The sequence below is a fragment of the Amborella trichopoda genome, chromosome 3 (genome assembly GCF_054954075.1).
Source record: "Amborella trichopoda isolate Santa Cruz 75 chromosome 3, AtrichopodaSantaCruz75HAP2 v2.0, whole genome shotgun sequence".
Lineage (NCBI taxonomy): Eukaryota > Viridiplantae > Streptophyta > Magnoliopsida > Amborellales > Amborellaceae > Amborella > Amborella trichopoda.
The window spans coordinates 6,245,638-6,272,774 of record NC_142338.1 but is presented as its reverse complement, the minus strand read 5'-3'; the positions used below and the strand labels follow the sequence as shown (position 1 = coordinate 6,272,774).

Genomic DNA, 27,137 nt, shown 5'->3' with positions numbered 1-27,137 from the left:
TATTCCAAAAAAGAAAACACATAAATAGTACTAGACATCGTCGAGCAGGTGTGGACCAAGTCCTTACAAATCTTTCTCTCTCTTGGACGACGTGCCATAAGCAAGAGCCTATGAACAATAACAAGAATATGTATATATATATATATATATATAAAAGACATTGAAGCATAATGATTCTTAGATGGTTCTTAAAATTTAAAATTCAGAAAATCCTACAAAATATGTATTGTAATTGAGGGAATAAATATATATTATGTTTCTACACGATTATAGTATAGTATACGTCATTTATTTTATTTAAACGATACGGATTTGATACGTTCTTAAACGAAAATTACACCCATAATAGAACACACAAGATTTATATAAACACGAATGAAAGGTACTTCTTTATTCAAGAAGGAGAACTTGAAAGTTCGAAAAAAAGGAAGCCAAAAGTCCAAATAACATAAACCCTACGACCAACCCTTGGCTAAATCTTGGCCGTGCCCACGCAAACAAAGCAAAGCCTACGACCAACCCTCAGCTAAATCCTGACCGTCCATTAAAGGCCCACACAAACAAAAGACCCACGCAAACAAAGCAAAGCCTACGACCAACCCTCAGCTAAATCCTGACCGTCCATTAAAGGCCCACACAAACAAAAGCAAAGCTAAAATCTTGGCCCTCCATTAAAACCCACCAAAAAGAAAAGCAGAAAAACCTGAGGCACCCACAATTATTTCCCACTTAATAATTAATAATAATAATAAGATAAAAAGAGAGCAGCCAATCCTTCTTAGCAATCACACCTCATAGAAGTCATCACACACGTGTGCCATTCCTGGCTGTTCCTCGAGGCCCACCCACTGCTGCTGACGGGGCAGAAAAGGCTGAGTCATGGGCACATGTGGCAGCATCCTTGGATGATGACTTGGCACTTGCATGAAAGGGCCCAAGCTTGAAGAAATGGTGTAATTAGAGGTAGAAGAGGACCCCTGGTAAATAGTGTAATTGGGGTTAGGGTTTTGCATGGCAAACTGTGGTTCATATGTGCATGGTGCATCCATAGGCAACTTCATACTCCTCTCTCTATCCCCCCTTTCTCTCTCTTCAAAATCCACAAACTTAACATCTTCTCTGTCATAAAAAACCCCCAACTTATTATCCATGGGAGCTGAAAATCTCCTTACTCTCTCATCAAAACCCAGTAATTTACCACCATCGGGCATCCACCTCAATGGTTGTGCACCTATGTACTCCATACCTAAACTATAATCCCCAACACCCATGTCCACACCCCCCATGCCTGTATAATTCTCACTCATCAAGCCCAAGCCCATTTGGTTAATGGGGTCCATTGCTATGTAACTATCTTCCAAGCCCATGGGCTTTTTCACACACAAGGGCCTGAAATCAGAAGTTCTCATAGGATATGGAACCGTGTTTTGTGCCCTAGCCTCTCCCCCTTCCTTGATGCTCACAGAGGCCATTTCGAGTTCGATTCTCTCTCTAACTGTAGAGATCTTCCAGTCGAGATGCCTTGTTAGAGCTTCGATGCGATCCGAAGAGAAGTCGGCGAGACGATCATCCCATGATGGGTAGAGGATTTCCGCATTCTCTTTGCGCTTACACAGAAGATCTTCTCGCACCTTCATGATCCTTTGGGTTAAGAAGCTCGAGAGGTTCTGTTTCTTCTTGTCTTGATCATCTTTGCTGAGGCTCTGGAACCTCTTGATTACAGCCATGCAGGCGGATCTGTCTTCGGGCCACGTCTCGAGATCTCCGTTCGGCCCGAAGCATATGAAGCACGTATCTACGCCACAGAGAATCGAGAACTCTGAGGCCTTCTTCTTGAGACCTTTTCTTCTCTTTCTGAAGGTGTCACTTCTTGGATTTGCACGTCCCATGATGTTGTTCATGGGGAGCTTTGCACGACCCATCTCCGATACCAGTTTCAGAAAGAGAGAGAGAGAGAGATTGCAGTTTTAGAGAGAGAGAGAGAGAGAGCTCTGCGTCTGCTGGTATTTAGAGTGAGAAAATAAGAACTTGCAAAAATTTCGCTAGTTCAAACAATCGAAAATTTAGCTTCAAAGTAACATAAGAATTATGGCAGCTTTCCATTGCAAAATATCCTCTTTTCTGAGAATCTTACTAAATTTCTATTTTTTTAAATAAAAAAATCATGTCAACCCTTGTTCTTACCAAATTCACGAGGATTTTGAAAAATCAAATAACAGTAGATTTTTGGGGGTGATTTTATAGGGGATAAAGTTTCTATAAAGCCTAAGCTTTATGAAAACGAAATAAAGAGTTATGGAATCTCGGCTTTAAATAAACTGAATTTCCAATACCGATAATAAAAATTTATATTTAAAAAATGGTACAGATCTTACATATATATGAATATTTATTTTTAAAACGAAATAGACGGTCTAGATAATTTATTACAATATGCAGGATTTTTAAATCTTGAAATCCTAATTTTTTTCACAACCATAATGTTTAAGCCGCATGTAAAGGTTTTTCAATACTTGTAATGTAATTTGAGTTTTAAAGTGAGGCCTTACTTATTTTGATAGGGTTGAAGCCTTATCAAATCATTTTCCTTTTATAAGTAAAATTTTTACACGTCATAGTCCTCCTCTCTCTCAACCGTTGGATCTAAGCAGATGGTTGAGATTGTTTCTTTGTAGACGTCACAAAACCCATGGATCTCCCCCTCTCTTTGGTTTTCCTGGTTCTTTTTTTTGTCTCTCTGGACGAATAATCACTCTCTCGCTCAAAGCATTTAAGGAAACCCAAAAAAACCTAATACTTCTTTCTCTCTCTATCCGCCTTCTTTCTAGAGAGAGAAGCCCATGCCTCTCAACTTCTTCAAAACTAACTTCCTCTCTGTGATTTTTGATGGTAGATTGAAGCGAGGACATGCAATTTGATTGTGAATTAAGAGTCTTTTATCATCTTCATCCATTTGTTTGATCAAACTATGATAATTAGGTGAATTCAGTTGTTTGTTGATACTGTTGAAGGATTTGAGACCTGTGAATCACCAGTTGAAAAAGTTATGTTTCCAAGCTTTTAATTATACACTCAAAGGATGAGAACATAGTTTGGAAACTGACAGCTGAAAATTTACCAGCAGCCAATACCCGACAAATACAGACGCGTTTTAGAGAGAAAAACAAAATCCGAAAAGAAATCAACAAGAAGAATGTACAGTGGGGATAGGAGATCTTTGCCACGCCTCACAAGAGTTCAGAGAAGAATTTAATTTAAATTTTTTTTTATCAGCTGAGTCAGAAACATAGTGCGAAAGATGTGTTTCCAAAAGATAAAGAACATATTGTTTCAGTTTATTAGAATGTCTAATAAAGATGTAATGTTGTGAATTTTTTTCTTTTCATGGGGCCTGTAGAGTTTAGAATTGGCTGATGCTTTATGAGATACCTTTTCAAAATCAATAACAAGATACATCCGTGTCATCGTTTCCAAATGATGAAAGTGGATTGTCAAGAAAAAAAACTCAATTATAACAAGGAGATATATGTAACGCGAGCCATTTACTTTTTATAAAAGAAGATCATGTCAATCATTGGATGTGAAATCAGATGAATAGTATCATAGCACAAAGTTCAAAATAAATTTTTTCGAAAACTATGATACACTACATTTTAATATATAATCTTAATAACTAAAAAAAGTGGTGAAATTTTTTGGTCTCATAATATATAATCCTATAGATAACTGTCATTAATTTATCCTTGAGCGTTTGTTTGGACTGTACATCGTCACATGAAAATATGGGACCATGGCTTCGTAACGTTGTTTAATTTGAGATTTATTCGCTTTTACCTTTTGGGTGTGAAGTGTATCTTAGCATGTGAATGTTATGTAACTTTTTTTTTTTTTTTTTTTTGCATTTTAGTGAGGATGATACAACCCTGCTTGTTTTAAATTACTTAGTAAGAATGGTGTTAGGATTTAAGAATCTTTTTAGATGTGGAAATAGAAAGCTCAAAAGTTGGATCCTACCAAAATCGTGTACTTATTAGTTAGAAACAAAATAGGCAATAGCACAAGCCATGGTAGGAGAAATAAAGCACGAAACACTCATGCCATATGAACACAAAGATTTATGTGGTTCACCCCAAAAAGGCTAATCCACCGATACGGCAAATTGAAATCCACTATACCAATGAAAGTTGCATTACAGATTTTGGGACATTGAATTACTTCTATATCTCTCGACAAAACCCAGTCAAGTAAACTCTTTTAGACCCAATCTCCCCATCAGCACCATCGTCGACCTCTCATCTCTATTCCACAGCTAAACCACTGTCTAGGAAGAGACCATCTCTATTCTACAATTAAACCACTTTTCAAGAGAACCTTGAGAGGAACTGATTCTCTACAAGAAACCAGTCTCGCAATTTACAGAAGGTACATCCGTAGTGTTTCGCTCCATAGGAAGCTCTTTTCTCTCCAATGAAAGTTACATTACGGATTTTGAGATACAGAGTTGCCTCTATAGCTCTCGACAAAACCCAATCGAATAAACTGTTCGGGACGAGACCATCTTCATTCCATAGTTAAACCACCTCTTAATTTATAGAAGGCTCAGGAGGCCCTGCCTCTCTCTTTAGAAGAAGCCACTTTTTCTATATGGTAACTCACATACGACACTCTAATTCTTTGCACTTTCATCCCATATATATATAAGGTTAGGATTCCACATTAAATAGGAAACTTTCTATAGGTGTTATATATATATATCAAAACCAATAGTCCTAATCTTTTTCGATTTCTATTTTCTTTAGAAACTTATCAATATTAATCCCAAACCTACATAATTTGAGATTTTCTTATGTGAGTGATTTTGGATATCACCATATCCAACAAATGGAAGCCACAACGTGCAATTGAGTTATGGGTGTGCTGGCACCTCGACCTCAGCCTTTTTTCCCGCTTTTGATACTTGTTGTACCTATGATTGTTGGTGCCCGAAAACACTTTTTTATAATTGGTACAAGAAAACACACTTTTAGTACTAGTTGTTGATATTGTAGTAATTTCATTATTTTTCATGTAAGAATTATGGCTTGCAATTTCAATGTTGGGGGAGTCCTGAAATTTTATTGTAATTTTATTGTTTTGCTTGAACGTAGGTTCATCAATTTGCTTGAAGAAATATGACATTTTACTTGTTAAGATATCGGCCCTGGTTGATCTCATTCTCCCAAATCTCCACCTTCAAATATGAAATTCTGTGGTGGAATTGGCAAAGGAACGATGAACAACTGTTGGAGAACGATGCAGCACAAAATGCTTCTCTCTTTCTCCCCCACAGTACCTCGCTCTCATTGTCTTGGTTTAAAAAGAGAGAACCTGCATTTTTTATTTCAAAATTACCTTTTAGTATGAGGATGTCATCTTTGAACCACTTTTTAAATTTATTTATTTTTAGCTTTTTCGTTAGTAGGGCTGAGTTCTAAAGCGGTCTGAAGATGAGGACATCAGACCCACCACTAGAACTCAGGGCTCAATTCAGTTCTAGAGTGGTCAAGGTTTTCATCCTCGGATGGCTCTTTGTTTCTTTTTTGTAAAAGAAAAGGGCTCTCTGAGGATGGGAACCTCGAACCGCTTTAGAACCAACTTCCCATCCTCGGGCTTCTCTAGAACTGAGCCCAACAAATGAAAAAAGATTAAACCAAAAAAAAGAGAGTACAAAGTAGTCCAATGATTATGACATCTCGGACCGAGAGACAATTTTTATTTCTTTATTTATTATAAAAATACAAGTTGACCAACCTTCTGTAATTTTCACCCAAAAGTGGCATATTTCTTATTTTTCTATTTATTTTGTGTCGGTACGTAAATTACTCAAACTATATAAATATCTTGGGAAGTTTATGTGGTGCTTGTGTACTTTTCCAGGTCACACTGATATTCAATGAGTCCAAAAATAAAGGTACTAGTTCTCTTCACAGGACTATGTTGCAGTGTGGGTTTTTGCTTGTTTCTCTTTATTCTATGCTCACGTATATTGGAAAGTTGGATTAATTATTGGTTTAGGATTTTGTTGCTTTTTAGTTTGGGATTGTGAGTAATAGACAGAAATCAAGAGTCTCAAGGATCAAACAAGATAATCTATTTGCTCTAGAGAAGAGCCCACCTTCACAAATCACACTAAGTAAAACTTCTAATATCCAGTATTGCACAAGTTTCAATATAAAAGTATTACGAAAAATACAAACTATAAAGATAATCATTTATCATCAGAGACTTATCTCAAGGATTGGAGTCTTATCCCAACTATTTGGCATTGGTTACACAATCCTGCTCTGCCGTTCTGCACTTCAAAAGTCATACTCTCACTCAGACCATAAGTCGTCACTACATCTCTTTTCATTACTTTCATCTATTTTCTTTTAGACCACACATCCAATCTGCTTAAGTTTATTTTCCATCCACTTATCTCCTATTGGACCCAAGCCTTAATTTTCTTGAATGTATTCATTAACTACAAAAACCATGTACTACAAAAAAAAAAAACTTTGATGGCAAGGAGCATCCACAAATTTCAGAGTGAAAGACTGTGATGCATTGAGTTTTCTCAAAAACTAGTTCAAACACCCAAATTTTTCGCTTCAGTATAATATAAAGGGCAGCTGTCCTCTTTCAAAATATCCTCTTACGAGAATCTCACTAAATTTGTAGTTTTTAAATAAAAAAATCGTGCCAAACATTGTTGTTACCAAATTCGTCAGAATTTTAGAAAAATCAAACAGAAGTAGATTTGGGGGGACTTTAGTTTAATTAAAGGAGTGGAAACATTATTTGGTTTCCTTTTTTCTCAATATCCAGGCGATCGAATTTGAAGCTTGAAAATTTTCTCTTACCTATGCTTTTCGGTAATTCCCTATTTAGTCTTTGAAGTTTGGGAAAAATTAAAAAAAGGGTCACCATAAAAGGGCTTTTGCTTCATATGTATACAACGAGACTATTTACATTTAATATAAGGAGATCACAATCATCATTGATCGTTAGATTTGAAATTGAGTGGTTGAGGATATTTGAGCACAAAGTCTAAAATAAATTTTTTTTCGAATGTCGTGATACACTTTCATTTATTAGATAGATTTTTCATTACTAAAAGTGATTGTGACTTCATTGCACTAAAAATAAATGGTATTATAGTATATAATCCCTTATTTCGTCCATTCTTTACACAACGGTGATTGGGGTGGCAGGCGCCACATGATATATAGAGTTTCATTTTTGTGAAAGAGGTTAACAAGATAGGCTTGGGATTGGTTCAATTTTGGCCAGAACATATACTAGTAAGATCCAGGCTGAAAGTTTTGGTACGGGCCAATCCTAACCCAAAACCAAAGAGTTGAGGGCTGAGCCTAGCCTGACCTAGAAAAAATTGGGCTGGGCTCTATATAAATAGACAACAGTTATATATTATATATTAGTGAAAAGCATTTTACATGTTTACAATATTTTTGGGTTGGGCCCAAGCCGGGCTAGGACAAGCCAAGGCTGGAACTAAAAAAAATCCGGGCCTTGTTGGTCCGGACTAGCTGGGCCCACCATCCTTCTTCTATTGCCCAAACAAAGCCTGAAAAGTAAGCCCATGGGCCCTATCACCATTTACCAACTTAACATTAAAAGAAAAAAATTTATTTGGTCTCAATAGAGTTGGGTCCTAATTAATTGTTTATTTTTTCTTGAAATTATACTATAAGTATTTAATTTTGGTATAATAATATCACAATCGCTAGCCACTAGATGTGAAATAGAGTGAGGGGTGTGACATTGACCAGGTTCAACGCCAAAAAAAAGAAAAAAAATGTGATACACATCTAGCCGCCTGATTTTATGTTTGACAACTAAAAATAATTATAATCTTTTTGTACTAATGCGATCTATAATATACCATCTCACAAACTAAAAAGTATAGAAGATATTAATTATGGATTTGAAGTTCAAAGATAAATAAAACAACAAAGAAAACTTGAATTGATCATTTGGATTTGCGTACCCAAAATATATCGTATGTTTGGTAATTTTTTAGGACCCCTAATCACGTTTTGTGTAAACAAAAAAAAGGGCGAAATTATGGGTACTCATGGATAACATAAATATAATATAACTGATAATAATATAATATAATGTAATAATCCATATAATATTATATAATATAATGTAATAGATTATTACTGATTTACTCAAAAAACACATTAAATGTATGTTTTTCTATGTAACAAATAATAACAAGGATAAGAATACCTTCACACTATATATATATATATATATAAATTCTTCTCAACATCTATAGGTGAAAATGAATAGTGATTTCGCCTTTCCTCATCACCGTCCAAATTTCATCGCGTGGTCACGATTGTCCGGTAGTGTTTTATTTTTCATTTTTTTTCTACAAATAAAAATGACATGAAGTTTGGAAAGTATATACATCTTACTGAGGAGCATCTAATAAAAAATATAAACAAAACTATCTGCAAAATAATTGACTAAATAACCCCCAAAACTTTTCGGGGGTATTTTGGTTAATTTTTTTCATGTGAAATATTTTTTTTATATTTTTTGAAGATTTCCCTATTTTTGATGAATACAAGCTCCAAATTTTAGGTCATTCTGATTTTTAGAAAAAAAATAAAAAATAATAAAACACTACCGGACAATCGTGACCGCACGATGAACTTTGGACGGTGATGAGGGTAGGCGAAATCATTATTCATTTTCGCCTATAGATGTTGCGTAGTGTTTTTTTTTATATATAAATATATATAAAATAGTGGGTATTATAATAATATAATATGCATAATACTAATATATTATTATATATTAGAAATGATATTAATAATAGTAGTAGTAATATATTATTATTATTATTGTTGTTATTGTTATTTTTTGTCAGTATTATTCCTATTATCGCTACTACTGCTAGTAATATATTATGGAAAAAATTTATATAAGCTTGCAACCTTGTATTGCCAAAGTAAGATGCACCTCAAAAACCTTACGGTGGAGAGTGTTCCAACATCGGAGAACCCTCCAATTGATCATCTCAACCTTACTATGAATGAACATGAAGAAAGAAAAGAATTCCAAGCCCATAAAAATGCACATCTTGCAACGAGTTATCTAGACTATCTATTTTCAAGTGTTTCTTGATTTGCTTGATCTATATCATTTTTTAAATTTTAAATATTATAATTAAAGATATTAAGATATTTTTAATTCATCGTAAGGCTTCCGATCCTGAAATTTTATAAGTGCGCCTTACTTCTATAGTATAAAGAGACAACCTTATACAAACCTTACCCATATATTATTATTATTACTATTATTGTTGTTGTTGTTGTTATTATTATTATTATTATTATTATTATTATTATTGCTGCTCCTGCTGCTGCTACTTCGCTACTGCTACTATTACTATTACTATTGCTACTAAATATCTACCTAAACCTCACGTAGCTTTGACTATGGAAAATTGAAATCGAATTAAAAATAATGGTCAGTTAAAAATTCATCATCCTCACCTTCTTCCGGCTTATCACCGACAATTTTTTCAGGGTTCCAATAAACACGAGGGTTGCGCTCATTGTGGGACTTAACCCAACACCTAATGGCACGAGCTGACGACAACTATGCACCACCTGTGTCCGAGTTCCCGAAGGCACATCTCTTTCAAGAGGATTCGCGGCATGTCAAGCACTGGTTAGGTTCTTCGCTCTGTATAGAATTAAACCACATGCTCCACTGTTTGTGTGGGCCCCAGTCAATTCCTTTGAGTTTCATTCTTGCGAACGTATTCCCCAGGCGAGATACTTAATGCGTTAGCTAACATAACAAAATTGAAATCCAGTTAAAAATAATGGCCAGTTTAAAATCTAACCAAACCTATTATTTGGTGTAGGTTTTAAAAGAAAAGTAGAAATTTGAATCAGGAGAACCAAATTAAATAATCGTTCTGTACCGGTCCTCTAGCAGTATGAAAATGAATTTCAAGTCCTAAAATTAGTCCATCTCATAACACATTATCTTGACCGTCCATTCTTAAGATTTTTTAGTGATTATAAATATGGTAGATTTGCACTATTGTTAGACCTTTTAATTTATATTATCTTGACCGTCTATTTTCAAGATTTTGGAGTAATTATAGATATGCTAGGTTTGTAAAGCTTTTAATTTCGTTATAAGAGTAAAAAATAAATTTTTAGGCGACGATAACGAGAATGTTTAAGTCGTCACCTTACAAACCTCATCCTTAAGGATGTGTTTGATAACGGGAAGTAACTTTCTGGAAGTTTTGAAAAGTTTTGTGTTTGATAAAAATTTTGAACTTAAAACAAAAACTTCCAAGGAACTGTGCAAGTTCCAGCCTTGCGTTAAAACGAAAGTTCCAACCCGAGGGATGGAACTCAAAATTGGAACTTTATTTTTGTGAGCCCTGCCTGATAACCTTAGCTCCATTACGCATACCAGAAGCAAGTCCTACGCCGCCATCTTCAGGTTCGAGCTCTGTCTCTGCCATCGCCATCTCTTAGACTTCTCGGTTCGCAGATAGCCCCCCGTCCGCCATCTCTCACACAGGTTCGACCTCTCTCTCCACCATCTCACAGAGCTCACAGTTCGTAGATAGCCCTCCATCCGCCATCTCTCACACATGTTCTTTGGTTTCCATTGATTATTGAAAATGGGGTTTTTCTTTGATTCTCAGAGATAGATTTTTTTGGCTTAGAGAGAGAGAGAATCGTTTGGCCTAGTGAGAGAGAGAGAGAGAGAGAGAGAGAGAGAGAGAGAATCGTTTGAACTGAGCACAGAGAGAAAGATAATCGTTTGAACTGAGCACAGATTTGGGCTCCCCATGTTTTTTTTTTTCTATATACCAATTTCTCTTGCTCGTAAAATTAGGGTTTCTGCGAAGATATTCTAAGATCTTGTGATATTGGAAAGGCTAGGTCTTGTGTTTGCAGGAATCTTTAGATTTGAAGTGTTTATTTGTGCGACTGGTGTGTAGTTAATTTATGGCGTTGGTTTTGGAGGGATTTGGAAGTTGTAGAGGGTTTGATTATTTCCATCTCACTTGAGATTCATGAAATTTCGCTCTGAATTTTTTGTGTGGCTTCTTTCTTTCTTTGGTTCATGTTTTGTTTGAGGGATTTGCGTTGTTTGTTTTAGCAAAGAGAATTATAAGGGGTGGCCTCATAGTTTTGGCGTATCAATTTCTGTGTCTGAACTTCATGGTAAGCGTTTTGGTGATGTATGCTAAAAATGCTGTGTCTGAACTTCTTGGTAAGTGTTTGTTATCATTTTTTTTAGTGCTAAAAATGCTTGATTTGGTTTATCATCTGTGGAAGAAATTCTGTTGCCCATATTATGGAATCATAGGGTTTCCTTAATTATTATTTTTTTGCATTATTCTGTTTTTCTGTGTTTATTTGTTAATCATTTGATTTTGTGGGTTCCTTCTCCATGGTCATACTTTTTTGTAGAAGTCCCAAATGTAAATTGTGAATTTTGGCAAAAGCCTTAAATTTCATTGGACTGGTGTTATTAATTTTGCTTACCATTTTGAGTTATTGTTATGATTTTTGCTTACCATTTTGTTTTCATAGGAAATTAGCATGATGAAACAATGTTTTTGTTCGTATTGGATAATAATCCTTGTGAGAATTTTTTTTTTTTTTTTTTTGAGCTAAAGTCATTAATCTTAGTCCATTGCTTGTTGGTGGAATTTCCTCTTTGCCATAGATAAGCAGAGACTGTTAGTTTAAGATATTAAAGCCCCCATGACTGATCATCTTTGTCTAGGCAGTCCTTCGTTTAGTTTTATGTTTTCATATCTGCTGTTTAGTTCACACTTTGTTGTGTTTGCTAAGAACTGTGATTGGAATAGTTGCGGCCTAAGACTGGTGCAATTTTTGTTTGAGCAATCCACATATTAATTTTCTTGGTTTTCTTATACAGTGGGGGTACACTTGTGTTTGCTAAGGGCACCCTCTTTCCCTTAGCATTGCAAAGTACAAATGCGAACTTCAAAGATGTGAAGTGAATATCATAAACTCTCAAAACTGAGTAAACTTGATACTCCTTACTCACAAGCTGGCCATTCATGAGCCTGTATATGAGAGAGAAGTATTTCCTTTATTTTGGAAAAGTTAGGTGTTTAGTGGGTCGCCTTACCTTTAAAAGTAGGGCGACCCACTCAACATCTAGCTTTTCATTGATGTTCAAGAAATAACATTAAAACATATGAGAAAGGTCCATTGTTACCATGCTTTATCAACTCTTCATTTTTTGGTAAATTAACTAACTAATAATTTATTCTTATAGACAAGTTGTTCTTTCCTAATGCATGATCATCTAAAGCTCCATTATGCATAAATTTATTGTTCTTCTTTTATCCATTACAATAAAAAGACCAAAAAAAAAAAACTAGCTTTTTATTTCGCACTTTTTAAAAATAACACTTCTTTTTATTTTAATAGCAGGTTGGCCCAACAAATCAAAAGAAATGTTATAGAATTTCTACCAAAAAATAGTAGTTGGCATGATGGGTGCAAATAATGTTCCAAAACTGTATTCCAAACTACAAAAGGAGAATTCATTTTCACATTTTGCCAAACAACAAATGAAAAACAATTTTAAAAGTATGATAACTACGAAATACTTCTTTATTGCATAAATATTTTTAAAATCATATATAATTTAATTATTTTGCAGTTTTGTTACAGATATCCTTCTCGAAGACAAGGAACATTCCTTTCTAAGAGCCAAAATTTTCAACAAGTATGTAGAACAACTAATATACATGTCTGCATATCAAGTTCAACAAATTATGAAGAAGCTACCTTATTCTATTTTTCCTTTTCTTTCCCTTTATACATTTAGTTTTACCTTATTTTAATTTATGGTTCCCTAACCATAATATACAAAAATGAACACACAATCCAAAGCTTTCTTGATAGATTGAAATACTAGAGCACTAAATGTGTCCTCAAAATTTGGGTGCCATCATGTAAACCGAGCACAATAATACCTGAATGTCTTATAGTTGAACTAATCACCAAGGACAATATTGCATAAATCAATATTTAACTTTGCCATATTGACCCTCTCAGTCTAATTTTCTAAGATTCTGACTTGTTATAAATAAACATATGTCTAAGTAACATAACTGTTTATCAAACACCTATATATCATTTTAGGAGGCATGACATTTGAATTTATACATACTAATTGTGGTTTTTTTTTTTTTTTTTTAATACCAATGTCTTGGCATCTCATTTTGAGAAAAACAATTTGGATTTCTTACATGTTTTTAGAATTGGGAAAAATTTATATAGAATCGAGGCTCTAAAAAATCAAATTAGAGCCTATATCAAAACTTTCACTAGCAGAGGTTGTTTTGATGCCCAAAGATTATTTAATATAGAACCGAGGTTGTTGTGAGCCTACCTCAAAAATTTCACTAGAAACAAGGACTAAAAATTCCAGAAAGTGTGATCATGACTGATTCTCATGCAGATCGGAAATCCGGATCGAAACACTGTCAAATAAATTTCCCTCCAATCCAATGTTTGGAACACCAATGGGCATTGCTTCCCCGATCTCTGAACCGTGGAGTCTCAGTAAAATGGTGTGAGTTAGAGAGAGAAAATGGCAGTGGAGTGAGCCGTCCTTCTCCATTCCGTTTAGAGAGAGAGAGAGAGAGGGAGAGATGGCATTCAGGGTAATGAGTAAACTGGTGCGCCCCCTTCTCGGAGCCACCTTACCTCGTCTTCATACGCCTTCCCCCTTCTCTCTCCCCTCATTTTCTTCTTCTTCTTCTCTCTACCTTTCATCCTCTTTTGGTTTTCGGCCCGTTTTGGCGATGATGGGCCTTCACAGCTTAACGGACACGCGTTTCCCGAAGAGAAGGCCCGGTCTCAAGCGTCGCAGGAAGAGAGCCAGTCTCAAGCCTCCAGGTTTGTATGACTTCAATCTCCATTGCTTACCAGGGTTTCTTTTTCTCCCTTGATCCATGATAGAGGAAATAGGGCTTTCCTTGCCTTGAATTTGTGGTGGACCTGTTTTTGCTTAGTAATGGTGTTTTTGTGCTTGAAAGAATACTGAACTTAGGGTTGTGATCTTTCTCTTTTCTCTATCTCTATCTCTCTCTCGCTCATTCCTCTCTGTATTTGATGTGTAGTGCTTGTTAATGGTGATGTTATGTAAATGGTAAGAGTGCAGGGCCATACACATGGATACAGTATGTGCCTGGTGAGCCCATTCCTAGGAGCCGACCCAATGAAGGGAGTGTGCAGGGCCGGAACCGAAGGAAGCGTGCCAAACAGAGGGCTGCCTTTAAATTGGTGCGATTCTCTTCTTACTTTGAATGCCATTTGGGTGGGGTGGGTGGGGAAGGGAAGGGGGGGGGGGGGGGGGGGGGAGGGAGAGGGATTCATGGTTGCTATTCGAAAGTTTATAAATTCTATTGGCTTTCATTGCGAGACACAAACTTGTGCTTTCCTCATGCTCGGATTATTTCTTTTTCATTTTATTTGAATGCAACTGTTGCATTGACGATGCATTAACTGGTAGCCTATGTTGATATTTGATTTCCCCCCCCCCCCTCCCCCCCGCCCAAAAAAAAAGAAAAAAAGAGGAAGAAGAACGGATGTGTTGGTATTATGGATGTTTTCTTCTTTTCAATTTGGTCATGAGTTTGGTTGCATTTTTGTTCATATGAAGATGGATTGGTTCCTTTTCTCAATGTTGTAGAGCATGATTCCTGGTTAGTTTTAATTTTCAGTGTTATGGACAAAAAATAGGAAGTACCTCAATTGAATTCATTTATGGTGATCTCTGGTGTCAAATTCTTGGCTCAAGACATCATTCAAGGCTAGCTTGTAAATTCATTGCTTTTAGGGTTTAGGGTTTATGAATTTGGTATAGAAATGGGTGTTAAAATCAAGCAGGCTGCTATATTTTACCATATCATTTACATACATTTACATTTGGTTGAAACAAGCAAGGGAGCTTTCTTGGTATTTGTCTACAAGTTATTTTTTTTTTTGTGAAATTAAGAGCAAGTTATCAAGCTGTAGCATTTTTGAAGTGCACACACCGAAATGAGGCCAAAAAGTGGTATTTAAAGGAGCTACCGACACACGTTCTAGCATTACTTCAAAAGTAATATAATTGAGGTTTTTTTATTCTTTTATTTTATTATGCCTTTCTAGGATACTAAAATTAGGGCTATTTTATCTTTTATTTTTTAAAGTTTCTTATTTTTTTAAGTCTCTTAGGTTATTCATGTCATTTTTTTTATAGTAGAGAATTGAGTGGTAGAATTGAAAATTTAATCTTGAAAAGGTGAAGGACTAAGATTTAACAGTGATTAGGATCTCTTATAGAGCAATTTAGAGTTTTTTCTCTATAAATATGTAAATGTTGCCCAAGATTGTAGATAGAGAAGAGGAATTCATTTTTGGGTCTTGTGAAAATATATTTTTTGGTGTGGACTCCTTTACCGGCCTAGATAGAGGGCCAAATCTCCCAAAGAGTAGGCATATTGTCTCACCTTTTTATTTATTTATTTATTTTCAATTTTTGTTGCTTTTTTTTTTTTTCCTCCATGACTTCTTACATCAAGTGGTATCGGAGCAGCATAGGATCCATCACGATGCCTCTCAAACCCACTCTTGTAGTCAAGGATATATTGCCACAAATCATGGAGGTTGTGTATCATCAAACCAAAGAGTATTAAATCCAGCAATGAAAGATTTTCAAGTTTCGATAGGAAAAATTCGAAGAGAAATTGGTGAAAATAATCAATGATTAGAAAGTACTGATTGGTGAGAAGAGGGTGCTCGCAATCTAGTAGATCCCCCATCAAATCTCAACCTAGGGCTGAATCGGGCTCAACTACCGACTCTGGGCATTGCTTCCATTCAAAATGAGAAAATATTGAGCTAAAAACCATGAATTATGGAGCATATTCAAGATCTTGAAGGTTGATCTCCCTGAGTTTCATAGTAAGCTCCACATTGAGGATTTTATTGACTGATTGCATTTGGGACAATATTTTATTGAATATAATGAATATTTGAAGGAGCTTGAAAAAGAAATCAAGATAATGCTCGATATCCTGGATTTCTGCTATAAGTTACACATTAACTGGGAATTCAACTTCGAAAATATGGAGTGCTAGAATTTAATAACAATTAGGGTTTCTTGTGGAGCTCATTAGGTTTTTAGGTTCATTTATTTATGTTTTTTATTTTTCTTTGAATATGTTAAGTGCTGGACAAGAATATAGATAGCGTAGAAGAATTGATTTGTTTTGGGTCATCGGTTGCATAGAGATGGCCAAATCTCTTAATCTTTAGGGTGGACTCCCTTGCAGATACCCATAGAGGGTATTCTCTCTTCTCTTTTTTCTTGATTTGTTTATTATTATTTCTTAATATGTTCTTTTATATATATATATAAATTCTTCATCTGTTTTACATCACAAATATGACCTACAAGCGTTGCAACACATGGCTTCCAGAGGAGCCCTAAATCTCCATTGGCCATCTACATTTATCTGATTTAAATATCCATCGGCCATCTACATTTATCTGATTTAAAATCGAAGGTCTTTTTTTGGGTGGACCCCATTGCAGCCTAGAGAGGGCCAAATCTCTCAATCTTTTGGGTGGACTCCCATGCAGATACCCATAGAGGGTATTCTCTCTTCTCTTTTTTCTTGATTTGTTTATTATTATTATTTTTTAATATGTTCTTTTTATATATATATATATATATTCTTCATCTGTTTTACATCACAAAGATGACCTACAAGCGTCACAACACATTTAAAAAGTGGCTTCCAGAGGAGCCCTAAATCTCCATCGGCCATCTACATTTATCTAATTTAAAATCGATTTATTCGCACCTAGTGTTTTTGCAGTTATCGTTTTCAACTGTAATATGGTTGCCCCCAACCATTGTTTTAGGCTACTCTAAGGCTTGTTTCTGATATTTCTCTAGCACCTTTTAATAAACCAAATATGATTGTTTTGAGCTGAGTAGAACTATTCTCAATGCATACATCCTTTGATGCTCCCTTCATCCATTAAAATAGGTCCTTTCCATCATCTTTATATGTTTTTATTTAAGAATCCGGTTCTGTTCTTTGACTTCTTTATGGTTATGTCCACTGCTTTCTCCAAAGAACTTGATGTAGCCTTTACTTTATATCCTTGGATTCAGAGATGTGTGGCTTCCAAACCATTATAAGGGTTTGATATTTCAAGATGATGAAGTAGTGATGGAGCTCTTGGTGTTAATGGTGGATATATGAATGGTAGAATAAATGAAGAGAGCAGTGTAGAGCTTGGAATCTTAGAAAACTTCTTGGCATGATCTTGCAGCTTTTGGCAAATTAAACCTGAAAGAAGGTTTGTCATAGAGTATTGGCATTTAATTCATTGATTTTCTGGAATAAAATTCATCTTATTTAATGGTTTTCCATGTGTTTGTCCTATATTACTTCTGTAGGAAGTTGGTTGATTACTGTGATTATATATACTTGGGAGGATGTGGGGCTTTTAGGGAGCTGGAGCCTTTATTAAAGAGAGTTTCACAGAAGTTTAACTTTGGCGTCTACTGTATAAGCTTTTCATTTGGTGTTTTATGCCCGAATGTGATTTAACTGTCGCTTATTTATTTTTTGTGAAGTTTGGATAGTTCAAATATGCTATGCCATTACGCTTGCTGGATAGTTCTACTGTATAAGCTTTCCATTACGCTTTCAAAGAAGTTAAACTTTAGTTAAACTCCTATTTACTCCTTTTTCTTGTTACCTTTTTCATATTCGTTAACTTCACTTTTCTCTTTCAACCTTGAATTTGGAGTAGTGAGTATTAATTTATAGGGTACCTATCCCCTATCATAAACGTGCTGTAGTCCGTAAACATCAATGACCTAGATTCAATGGCTTCCCTTTGTTTTCATTCTCGTTATGAAGTTTCTATGACGAAAAAAGGGTATCCTAGCATTCTACTCTTTCAAATGTTGCTCACCTACTGTATGTAGATGTTACCACGATGTTTTATGACACAATTGCTGCTCAAGAGATAAATAATATTGCAATGGCCCTTAAATGCTATTGAGTGGTTTTGGAGTTGGTGATGGATGCGTGAAAGAGATTGTTTCCCTTTTTTGCGTTAGTGTGGCAGGTTATGAGAAAGGATATTTTAGAGTTTTCATAATTCAATTTTTGGGCATTGTCAATGATTATATTGGGTTTTTCATCTATCTGTGGATCATTTCTTTAGGTTGTTGACTATAAAGAGGTTGACTATAAAGAGCATAGGGATTTTCAAATTCGCAACTTTTGCATGATGAGCTCCTTAGACTTTTGAACAATTGAAGTTGTAGGGGAACCAAAATTTTATGAAATGTTGAAAGAAGGTACAACTATGAATGCGTAAGTAATTTTGTTTAACACTTTTGAACAGTATTTTTCACTGGAACTTGCCTAGTTTTCTAAATGTTGGATGTGGTTCACACTTCAAATGTACCTCACATTGAAATTTGTTGACTCTCCTAATGTTTAAATGCCCGAGTTGTTTGATTCTTGCCAAGACAGTTAAAAGTGTGCATTGTGGTTGGCAGTCTGAAGCCAAGAAACGCAAAGCTCAGGTGGCAGAAGCAAGGCGTAAGAAGCTTGCAGAGAGAAAAGAGCGAAAGATGGCAGCCGTTGCGAGGGAGAAAGCTTGGGCTCAGAGACTGATAGAGTTGCAGCAACTCGAGGCTGAGGGGAACAAGGCAACAGCCAATTGATATCTTCGTAAAACATAAGTGACTGGAGAGGGGGGGAGAGAGAGATTGACACTATCATGTTATTCATAGGATTTGGATATCCCCAACTGTTTCTTAGAAAAGATTCCCTTCTTGTATGAGAAAGACAGTGACTGAGTTTCTGAAGGTGGATATTTCATACCATTTTGCGGTTGTTCTTTCCTACTGAATGGCTTTGGGACTTGAGCTGTATAAGGGCGGCCTCAAATCCCAATCACTTATAAAATGGTAAAAGGATAGTCGGCTCATCTAGAAGCGTCCGTTTTGGAAATGGAAAGCTTCATTTCTGTTGTTGAGTTTCCATTTCTGTTGATGAGTTAGTGTCGTTAGGATTGGAAAATCTAGTTAGTGTTCATGGGTGGAATTCATGTTATGCCTATTCATAAAGATAGTGTGATATTTCTTTTTGACAGTTTTGTTTTTATTTAAACCCAAATATTTCTTCTCATCTTAACTATATTAGTAGAGTGCACTTGCTTTACATGTGATTTGAGTCCACTTATAGGAAATCAAAAAGTTTAATTAAGAATGAGAATAGTATGGTCTTAGAGAAAGCTCAAAATAGTAAAATAACTAAGGTAAAATTAAACTATCATATTAATATGATATTTCATATGAAATTCATGATTTAAGACTGTGTACGCCCAATGTACTCTAGTTAATGTATGTTGAGAAGGCTTAATGTCCATGAAGTAGTCATCCAAAATTTGGGGATATGATAACAGTGTAAAGCTAATTTACTTGCTACGATTTTTATTCAACTGAATATCTATGTATGAAGTGACAAAAGGGCTTCCTTTTCTTTTCTTTTCAACATAGAAGTTCTATCATCCCTCTTATCCAACCGTCCATTCTGAATGGGGGGTTAAGATTGTCCCAATCATAATGTCACGTTTCTATATTATTTACAAACTATTTTGATATTAAATTTGGTAAAAAATAAAAAAAATATTTTCAATAAAATAAAATGACCAAAATACTTCTAAAAGTTTCAAAGGATATTTTGATCATTAATTTTTATTGAAAAATTAGTATAATATTTTTTATAGGTATGCCCCGCCCCAATGAGAAGATGGGAAGTACTAAATTTCATATTCATACAATATGCATTAAAAAATTAAAAATAAAATACTTTGAGACATCGGATCTAAGATGAAAGATCTCTCGATTACAATCGACGAGCTGGATGGTAGGGGAAGGATAAGAAGTTGTAAGGTGGACGGGATCTCGACTCTATACAACTTTTTCTTGAAAGGTGAAAATTCGTTTTGCTCCATTTTCCTTCCGGCCATATGGAGCGACACGTCGGTTACAGTCGCTCTTTTTTGTCTCCAACTCTAACGGGTCCCCTTCAACGCTACTTCTGAAACTCCAACTCCTATCCATCTCTGTCCACTTCGTATTATGAATCCCTTTAATAAAGGTGTTTCTCTCTCTTGGCTATCTTGTAACGATCTTCGTGTTGAATCATGAAAGGCGAGGCGGCTTCATGGTTGAGGATCATGAAAGAGATGAGGCCTTTGCACTGCACCTCACTGCACTGGTTGTGGGTCTTGGTCGGGAATTGTGCATTTCAATCTTACTGTTAAAGAAAAAGTATTGTCGAAGAGATCTTATAACCCGGATCAACACCGAAAGAACCATTCAAAATGAAAGCGTGGCACGTTGCAAACCATCTTGAGCCACACCCAACTGCCGCATGTCAAGCAAGGTGTATATATAAAATGACACGACCCCGGACCCAAAACAAAGGGTGAAGGATGTCGAGCAACAAAGAGCAACCCAAGTCGGTGAGGAGGAATGAGCAGGAGGGATCGGGCCAGATGGCCAATCGGGTCAGCGGACATGCCAATGCCGGCGTCGGCGGGCAGCAGGCGATGGATGGTGGCGGGCAGCAGATGGACGAGCTGCCGCTTGAAAGCAGCCCTTATGTAAAGTACTCAAACTTAGAGGATTATAAGAGGCAGGCTTATGGCACTGACGGACAGCACCTTGAGCCTGTCAACAACCAGCGCGGAGGCGGGGCCACCGAGGGTCCTACTCTTTCAGGCAGTGGCCTCAGTCAAGCTCAGGCTAAGGCCATGGCCATGGCCATGGATCAAGCTAATCGCAGTGGCATTCCTTGAATGTCTTTTATTCTAATTTTATTTTCTTTCCTCAATCAAGCTCAGGCTAAGGTCTAAGCCTTTAATGTCTTTTATTCTAATTTTATTTTATTTATTTATTTATTTATTTTTCTAAAGGCTATAATTGTTTAATTTGTTTCTGTTTTTTTTTGGAGGGTCAGCTAATGTTGTAAATTATTGGAATCGGGTGTAAAGAGAAAGAGAAGGTTAGCAATAGAAAAATATAGGATGGTGGTAAAAAGAGCGAGACAATGAAATATTTTCTTTATCTTTCTATTCAGTGGAGTCTTTTATCTTCACAGTTCCAAGGCTGCACTTCATAATCATACCCTTTCTTAATGGACTTAGATATTGTTATTTATAAATAACAACTCTCTTAAATATAAGCCAAATGAATTTTAAAATTTTAGATAAATTTATAAATGAGCATCTTGCGTCGTTTTTTTTTTTTTGGATGCAGTATGTATAGAGTCGAGGCTCTAACCAATCAAAGTAGAGTGCATGTTCAAATAGTATCGAGAAATTTTGTTTCAATACTGGAAATCTCTCTGTGATTGCCTTCAAATATATTTTTATTTTTAATTATAAAATTTAGAGCTTAAAAAATAGTGTAGGTCGAGCAGATATATGAAAACTTGAAAATCTTAAAAATTGACGGTTCATTACAAAATTGACTAATTTCAAAACCTGAAATCCATTTTTTTTCTTATGTCCACCTAGCTCTAATTCATATAGTCTTCAATTTTTCTATTCTCGTGAATTATTGACTCACGATACCTGAAATAATCTCTTTTTAAGTATTTTACAGTCATCAATCTTAACTATTTTTTCATTTCTACGTTCATTTTTTACTAAACTTGCATTCCATGTATTCTGTCTTAATCAGGCTAATTTTAAAATCTTTAGATTCTAGGGCACTCCAAAGCCTAACTTTGTGTTGATACCGCCTCTGGTCTCATCAATCAAAATTGTCTCCCGTGAATAACATGCACCTCGGTACCTCATCATGTAGATATATAATTAACTTGTCCATAACCAAAATAAATAGATATGAGCTCAATGATAACTCCTGATGCATGCGTGCTGTCACTGAAAATTCACATGTGTCTCTAATTGTCTTTATACTAGCTAGCGTTCTCTCATACATATCTCTCACCACATCAATATATCCTCTATAGATTCTTTTTTTTCCCAACATCCACCAAATTAACTCTCTAAATAATCTGTCGTATTTCACTAAATCAATAAATACTATTTAGAGGTCTCTTCTCTTCTCCCTAAACTTCTCAATCAATTGTTTAAATAGGAAACTAGCCTCAATTATTGACCTCTCTAACATAAATCCGAATTGATTTTTTGATAAACAATAAGTTGAGGATTCACGAAAAGATATGGCAAAGTTTTATGCTAGATGCCCTACCTAAAATAACCCTCCTCCTTTATCCAGACTTGGGGTTGGCATGGCTGGGTTGGGACCGGCCATGGTGGAGTTACTAGCAAAAATATAAAAACTCCTTAATTTATAAGTGATATAATTTTGGTACATGTGGTGTCGTAAATCTTCAACCCAGATGTAATCAAAGATTTTTCCTTAGCATTTCATCCCACTTCTTGATTGACAATTATACTTAACATAATGATGCAATCATTATTCGAGGAGTATGAATTTTTCATCTAAAATCTCCCATCAGGGTGCTTCAAATTGCACTTCCAATCATTTTCGATTATTTCATGAAAGGCTAATGGTGAACATTTTCCATAAATTTGCTATTTGAGACTTCAAATCTTAATATCAAGGGTAGGCATGAAAATAGTAAGGAACTTTCTTGACTAATTAGGAACTTATTGGTATTGTTTAATTAGGAAAATAGTGATTTCCCTAGTTCCACATTTACTTTTAAATTGGAGAGCACTTGGAGTACTAAATTGATGAATATCCAGGAGTGATCAGGGTTTTTATTAAAATTGTTTAATTGCTAAGCAATAAGGTTACAATTTTTCTAGTTCAATATTTGCTTTCAAATTGGTAATGGGCTTTTGAGGTAAAAGTGGTGCAGATGTGAATGTGACGTCTTGGATTTCATTCTTATTTTTTAGTATTTAAAAAAAAAAATATTTCTTTTCAAATTGGAAAGAACCTAGATTTTAAATTTGTGGGATTTGATGAGATACATGCAAAAGAATAGAGAGGGACAAGAGACATGGAAGGCTAGAGAGATGTGAACTAGATTACGTCTAAATTTAATCAGGTGGTTAGATACTTAAGATTCTAAAATGAAAAGAGGAAAGCATCCCTTATCACCATTTTATTTTTTATTATATTTTTATTTATTTATTATTGTATTTTTATAATAGAGGAGATATTACCCTGAATGGTAAAATTGAATTTAGACATTAATTCAGAAAATGTTTTGTGTTTCTTTGGAGAGAGACTGATCAATTCTCTCCATACACTTGAGTTGCCCGGAATGTAGGTGGCCGGAGGTTGCTTTTAGTATGCAAAAAAGGCCTCCAGCTTTCCCACCTTGACATGCCCACTGTGGACATAGATATGATTGATGAGGTTACAGAGATTCGGCGAATGAATCGGCCCGGAAACACTATAAGACTAAGAGAAAATAGCATTCTAAAAGTGGCCATACCAGACATGCATATGTATCCCACCTTTTCCTTTGCTCCCTTGCCATGGTTGCAGGAGTGCCCCTACACTTGATTTTACAAACTAGAATCCATGGTCATTCAAAAAGGAGATGGCGGAAAGAACCCCTAGGAAAGTTTTTGACATACCGATTGTCGACATAGAAATGATTGAAGTGGTTTCAAAGATTCTCAAATGAATTGGCCTGAAAACACTATAAGACCAGGAGAGAATAGACGATAGCAAAGCATCTTAACATTCTGAAAGCGGCCATACCATAGATTCTTATATGCGTGATGAATGGAAATCTTTATGACTATCTCTATTGACATCGAACCACCCATAGTTATTTGAAAGAGTCACTGAATGAGGTTGATGAATTTTCAGAGAAGGGCCTCATGAGGGAGGGGAAGAGTGCTTAATGTTTCGGATGGCGAATGTTGAGTTGCAGAGGTTCGGGTTGCGTTTGGGACGTAATTCCAATTCTGACAGATACCATGGGTGCCTTTCCAAAAGAATTGGAAGAAGTCATTTGGAAGGATAGTCGGATTGTGGAGGATGAATCTAAAGTTTCTCTTCACTGAGAGTTCTCTGATAGCCATGGGTTAACCCAGAAGTCAACTTGCTTGCTATCACCAACTACCCAACGCACATTCCATTGCATTCATTTCAGTCCCAGGGCTATCCCCCTCCAAGCATGTGAGCAGCTCTTAGGCTACGTGGACCGGATTGATGAGTTGTAGAAATATTGGTACTTGAAGAATCTAAACGGGAGCAAGGATGGTTTGGTAATGATTCTCTAATCTAGCTTTATCATGCCTACCATGGGAAAGTCATGAGCTCGATGAATCCTGAAACCCCTTTCATTAGTAATCTAACATATAGTCTCCCAACTCACGAAGTGCAAGCCCCTATTTTTTGACGCCCTACCCACAAGAAATTGCAGTGGCTTCTTTCAATTATATTGCGAGTGCGGCTGGACAGGTAGCAGGTGAGCAACCAGTAGATGGACGATGCGTAAATAACAGATTTCAACAATTGGAGACACATCGCGAAGGATAAGGATGAAGCTTGCCAAGAGCCTTTATGACCAATGATTTTCCCAATAAGATTATGGTTCTCAGTTTACTATGAAAGAGCGAGAGACAAATATAGATGGCAGGAAGGTCGTCCGACCCGATTTGGAGTCTATGTAGCATGTGGGCTGTCAGACTCCGCCGGACCCCAAAGAACAAAACCTTGCTCTTATTGCAGATTAGTTTTTGACCGAAAAGTCGTCAATGATGTGTCTGGTTATGGCCACTGCGACGAACGCCTCGCAAAAGATAAAAGGCATTGTCTGCATAAAAGACTTCAACTTCTCATATCTTTCTAGGGAAGGGGGCCTGTGGACTTTAAATTTGCTCTCTCAAGTGGACTCACTTGAGATTCTTTGGTGTGGTAACGGTTATTACTATTTTAGTTGAGGGCCTCACTAATCTAATTGTTCGTGTGAACTACCCCAAGCATGAGGAAATTCAATGAATTTATTCAAAACTAGAATTTAATTGATCTATTTGTAAATTGGATTAACTTTCACATGGAGTAATAACTCTAGGCACGATCACCACATGTACAGAGCACTTATGGCAGCAGAGTGAAAAAGGTCTGAACCCTAAAGTTTATCTCAAAGTTATGCTAAGGTTCTCCTCGGAGCATAAACCGTTATGGTTAGATGAGGGCACGGTTTCTCTGCGGTCGATCCGCATGTTGTAGAAATGCAGGCTTCGCAATAAAAATATTTTTTAAATATAATTTGATGATTTGATCTTAATTTTTAGATAATATATAATCTTTAACATGAAGATCATGACTATGAAAAAAAAAAAAAAATTTAAAAAAAAAACTATAAATAATAATTACATTAAGAAAACATTTGGATCTTTTATTATAATTGTTTTTAGATGGACGATCTATTTGCATCCATCTTTAAGATGAATGCTTTATACTTTTGGACCGCATATTGTAGAAATGCGGTCCAGCTCGCATGAAACAATTTTATGTTAGATAATGAAGGTATAATTTATGGTCCATGCCCATTTTAGTTCGAACTAGCCTATTTGGGTGAAAATGATGTGCCACAAATGCTTGGCAATGTACAAGTAAAGGAAAATTGTTTCATGCCGTAGGGACCACATTCTTACATTTGTGGTCCCTAGGGTATAAAGCATCCATCTTAAGTATGGATGCAAATAGGTGGTCCATCTAAAAACAATTGAAACTAACGGTTCAAATATTTTTTTTTGAATTTATTTATTTTTCATATTCATGATTTTCATGTTACAGATTACATAACCTTAAAAATTAAGTCCAAAAATCCATCTTAAACATATATGTTTGTGAGGTGACTCATTTCTACGTGGACTCATAGACACCATGTCCACAAGTAAATGGTAAAGGCGTCTCCCTAAGATACCCATTTCCATAGAACCAAATGGGCTTTGGATATGTGATCAAAGCTAAAGCTAGTATGTGTGCTATGTCTCATGCTTGAATTTTTAAAGGATTTCCCATTCTACTAAATCCCATTTTGTCCATTTATCTCGAAATATTAAAAAGAAAGGGGAAATGTATGGGTTTTTTTTATCGGGTGTGATTTATGGAAACCCCTAAAAAATCTAATTCCTGTGGCCTTCAATTTTAATGACTTTGAAGCTCTGGAATTAATGTAAATTTGAACTTTTGAAATAGATGGTCTAAGAATGCGCTATCGTGTATGGCATATACTTCCATTTTAAAGGCTTGAAATCCAGCTTCTTAGATATCTTCATAGGTTTTTCTATACTAGAACTGTATTTCCCGATCAAGTTTGAGATGAGGTTTTTACAAATCCATTTTATCTCACTATTCGTTTTTTATTTTTTTTCCTTGATCATTTATTTGTTTTTTTTTTTTTCATTATGTGACTCCTTGATTTTCTTTTTCTTTTTATTTATTTTTTTCTTTTTCCATTTGTGTGAATCACATGAGAGGAAAAAATCTACATGTAAGATCTACAGGATATCTCCGTCATGTTGGTCCACATTCATTTATTTACATTCATGAACTTTTGAAATAGATAGTCTTAAGAATGTGCAACATGTTAACCAGTGTCTGACACATAATGTCATTTTAATGGCTTGAAATCCAGTTTCTTAGAGATTTTTGATTGTTGAGGTCGAGATGATCAATACATAGGTTTTTCTACACTAGAATTGTATTTCCCGATGAAGTTTGAGATGAGGTTTTAAAAACCGCATCCTACAAATCCATTTTATCTCGCTATTTGTTTTTTATGTTTTTTTCCTTAATCAGTTATTGTTATCAAAACAATCATTACTTTTTAATTAAAAAATTATTTAAATAGGTAATTTTACCATTAAACAAGAGCAAATTTAAAATTTTCATAAAAGTATAATGGCATTTGGGAAGTTAGTATCCTGGAACTTTATTTGTAGATAGGATTTGTCTTTTAGTTAAAATTTCAATTTTACCTCTTATTG

The 27,137-nt window shown here is 35.5% G+C and overlaps 2 protein-coding genes across 3 annotated transcripts; one reads left to right on the top strand and one right to left on the bottom strand.

Annotated features, from left to right (window-relative positions):
• Positions 1-369: 369 nt before the first annotated feature.
• Positions 370-1,963, bottom strand: LOC18439977 (uncharacterized). The gene has a single exon (XM_006850131.2). It carries the CDS (start codon positions 1,920-1,922, stop codon positions 786-788), a length of 1,137 nt encoding a protein of 378 aa, XP_006850194.1. The 5' UTR covers positions 1,923-1,963; the 3' UTR covers positions 370-785.
• An 8,460-nt stretch (positions 1,964-10,423) lies between these two features.
• Positions 10,424-18,996, top strand: LOC18439976 (protein translocase subunit). 2 transcript variants are annotated; one of them, XM_088863093.1, is made up of 4 exons: positions 10,424-10,527; positions 13,546-13,985; positions 14,251-14,372; positions 18,667-18,996. In XM_088863093.1, the coding sequence occupies exons 2-4, from the start codon at positions 13,739-13,741 to the stop codon at positions 18,832-18,834; spliced, it is 537 nt and encodes a 178-aa protein (XP_088719219.1). In that variant the 5' UTR covers positions 10,424-10,527; positions 13,546-13,738; the 3' UTR covers positions 18,835-18,996. The 2 variants fall into 2 exon arrangements, with proteins under 2 accessions (XP_088719219.1, XP_006850193.1); XM_006850130.4 differs by having other exon boundaries at positions 10,424-10,608.
• Positions 18,997-27,137: the final 8,141 nt, after the last annotated feature.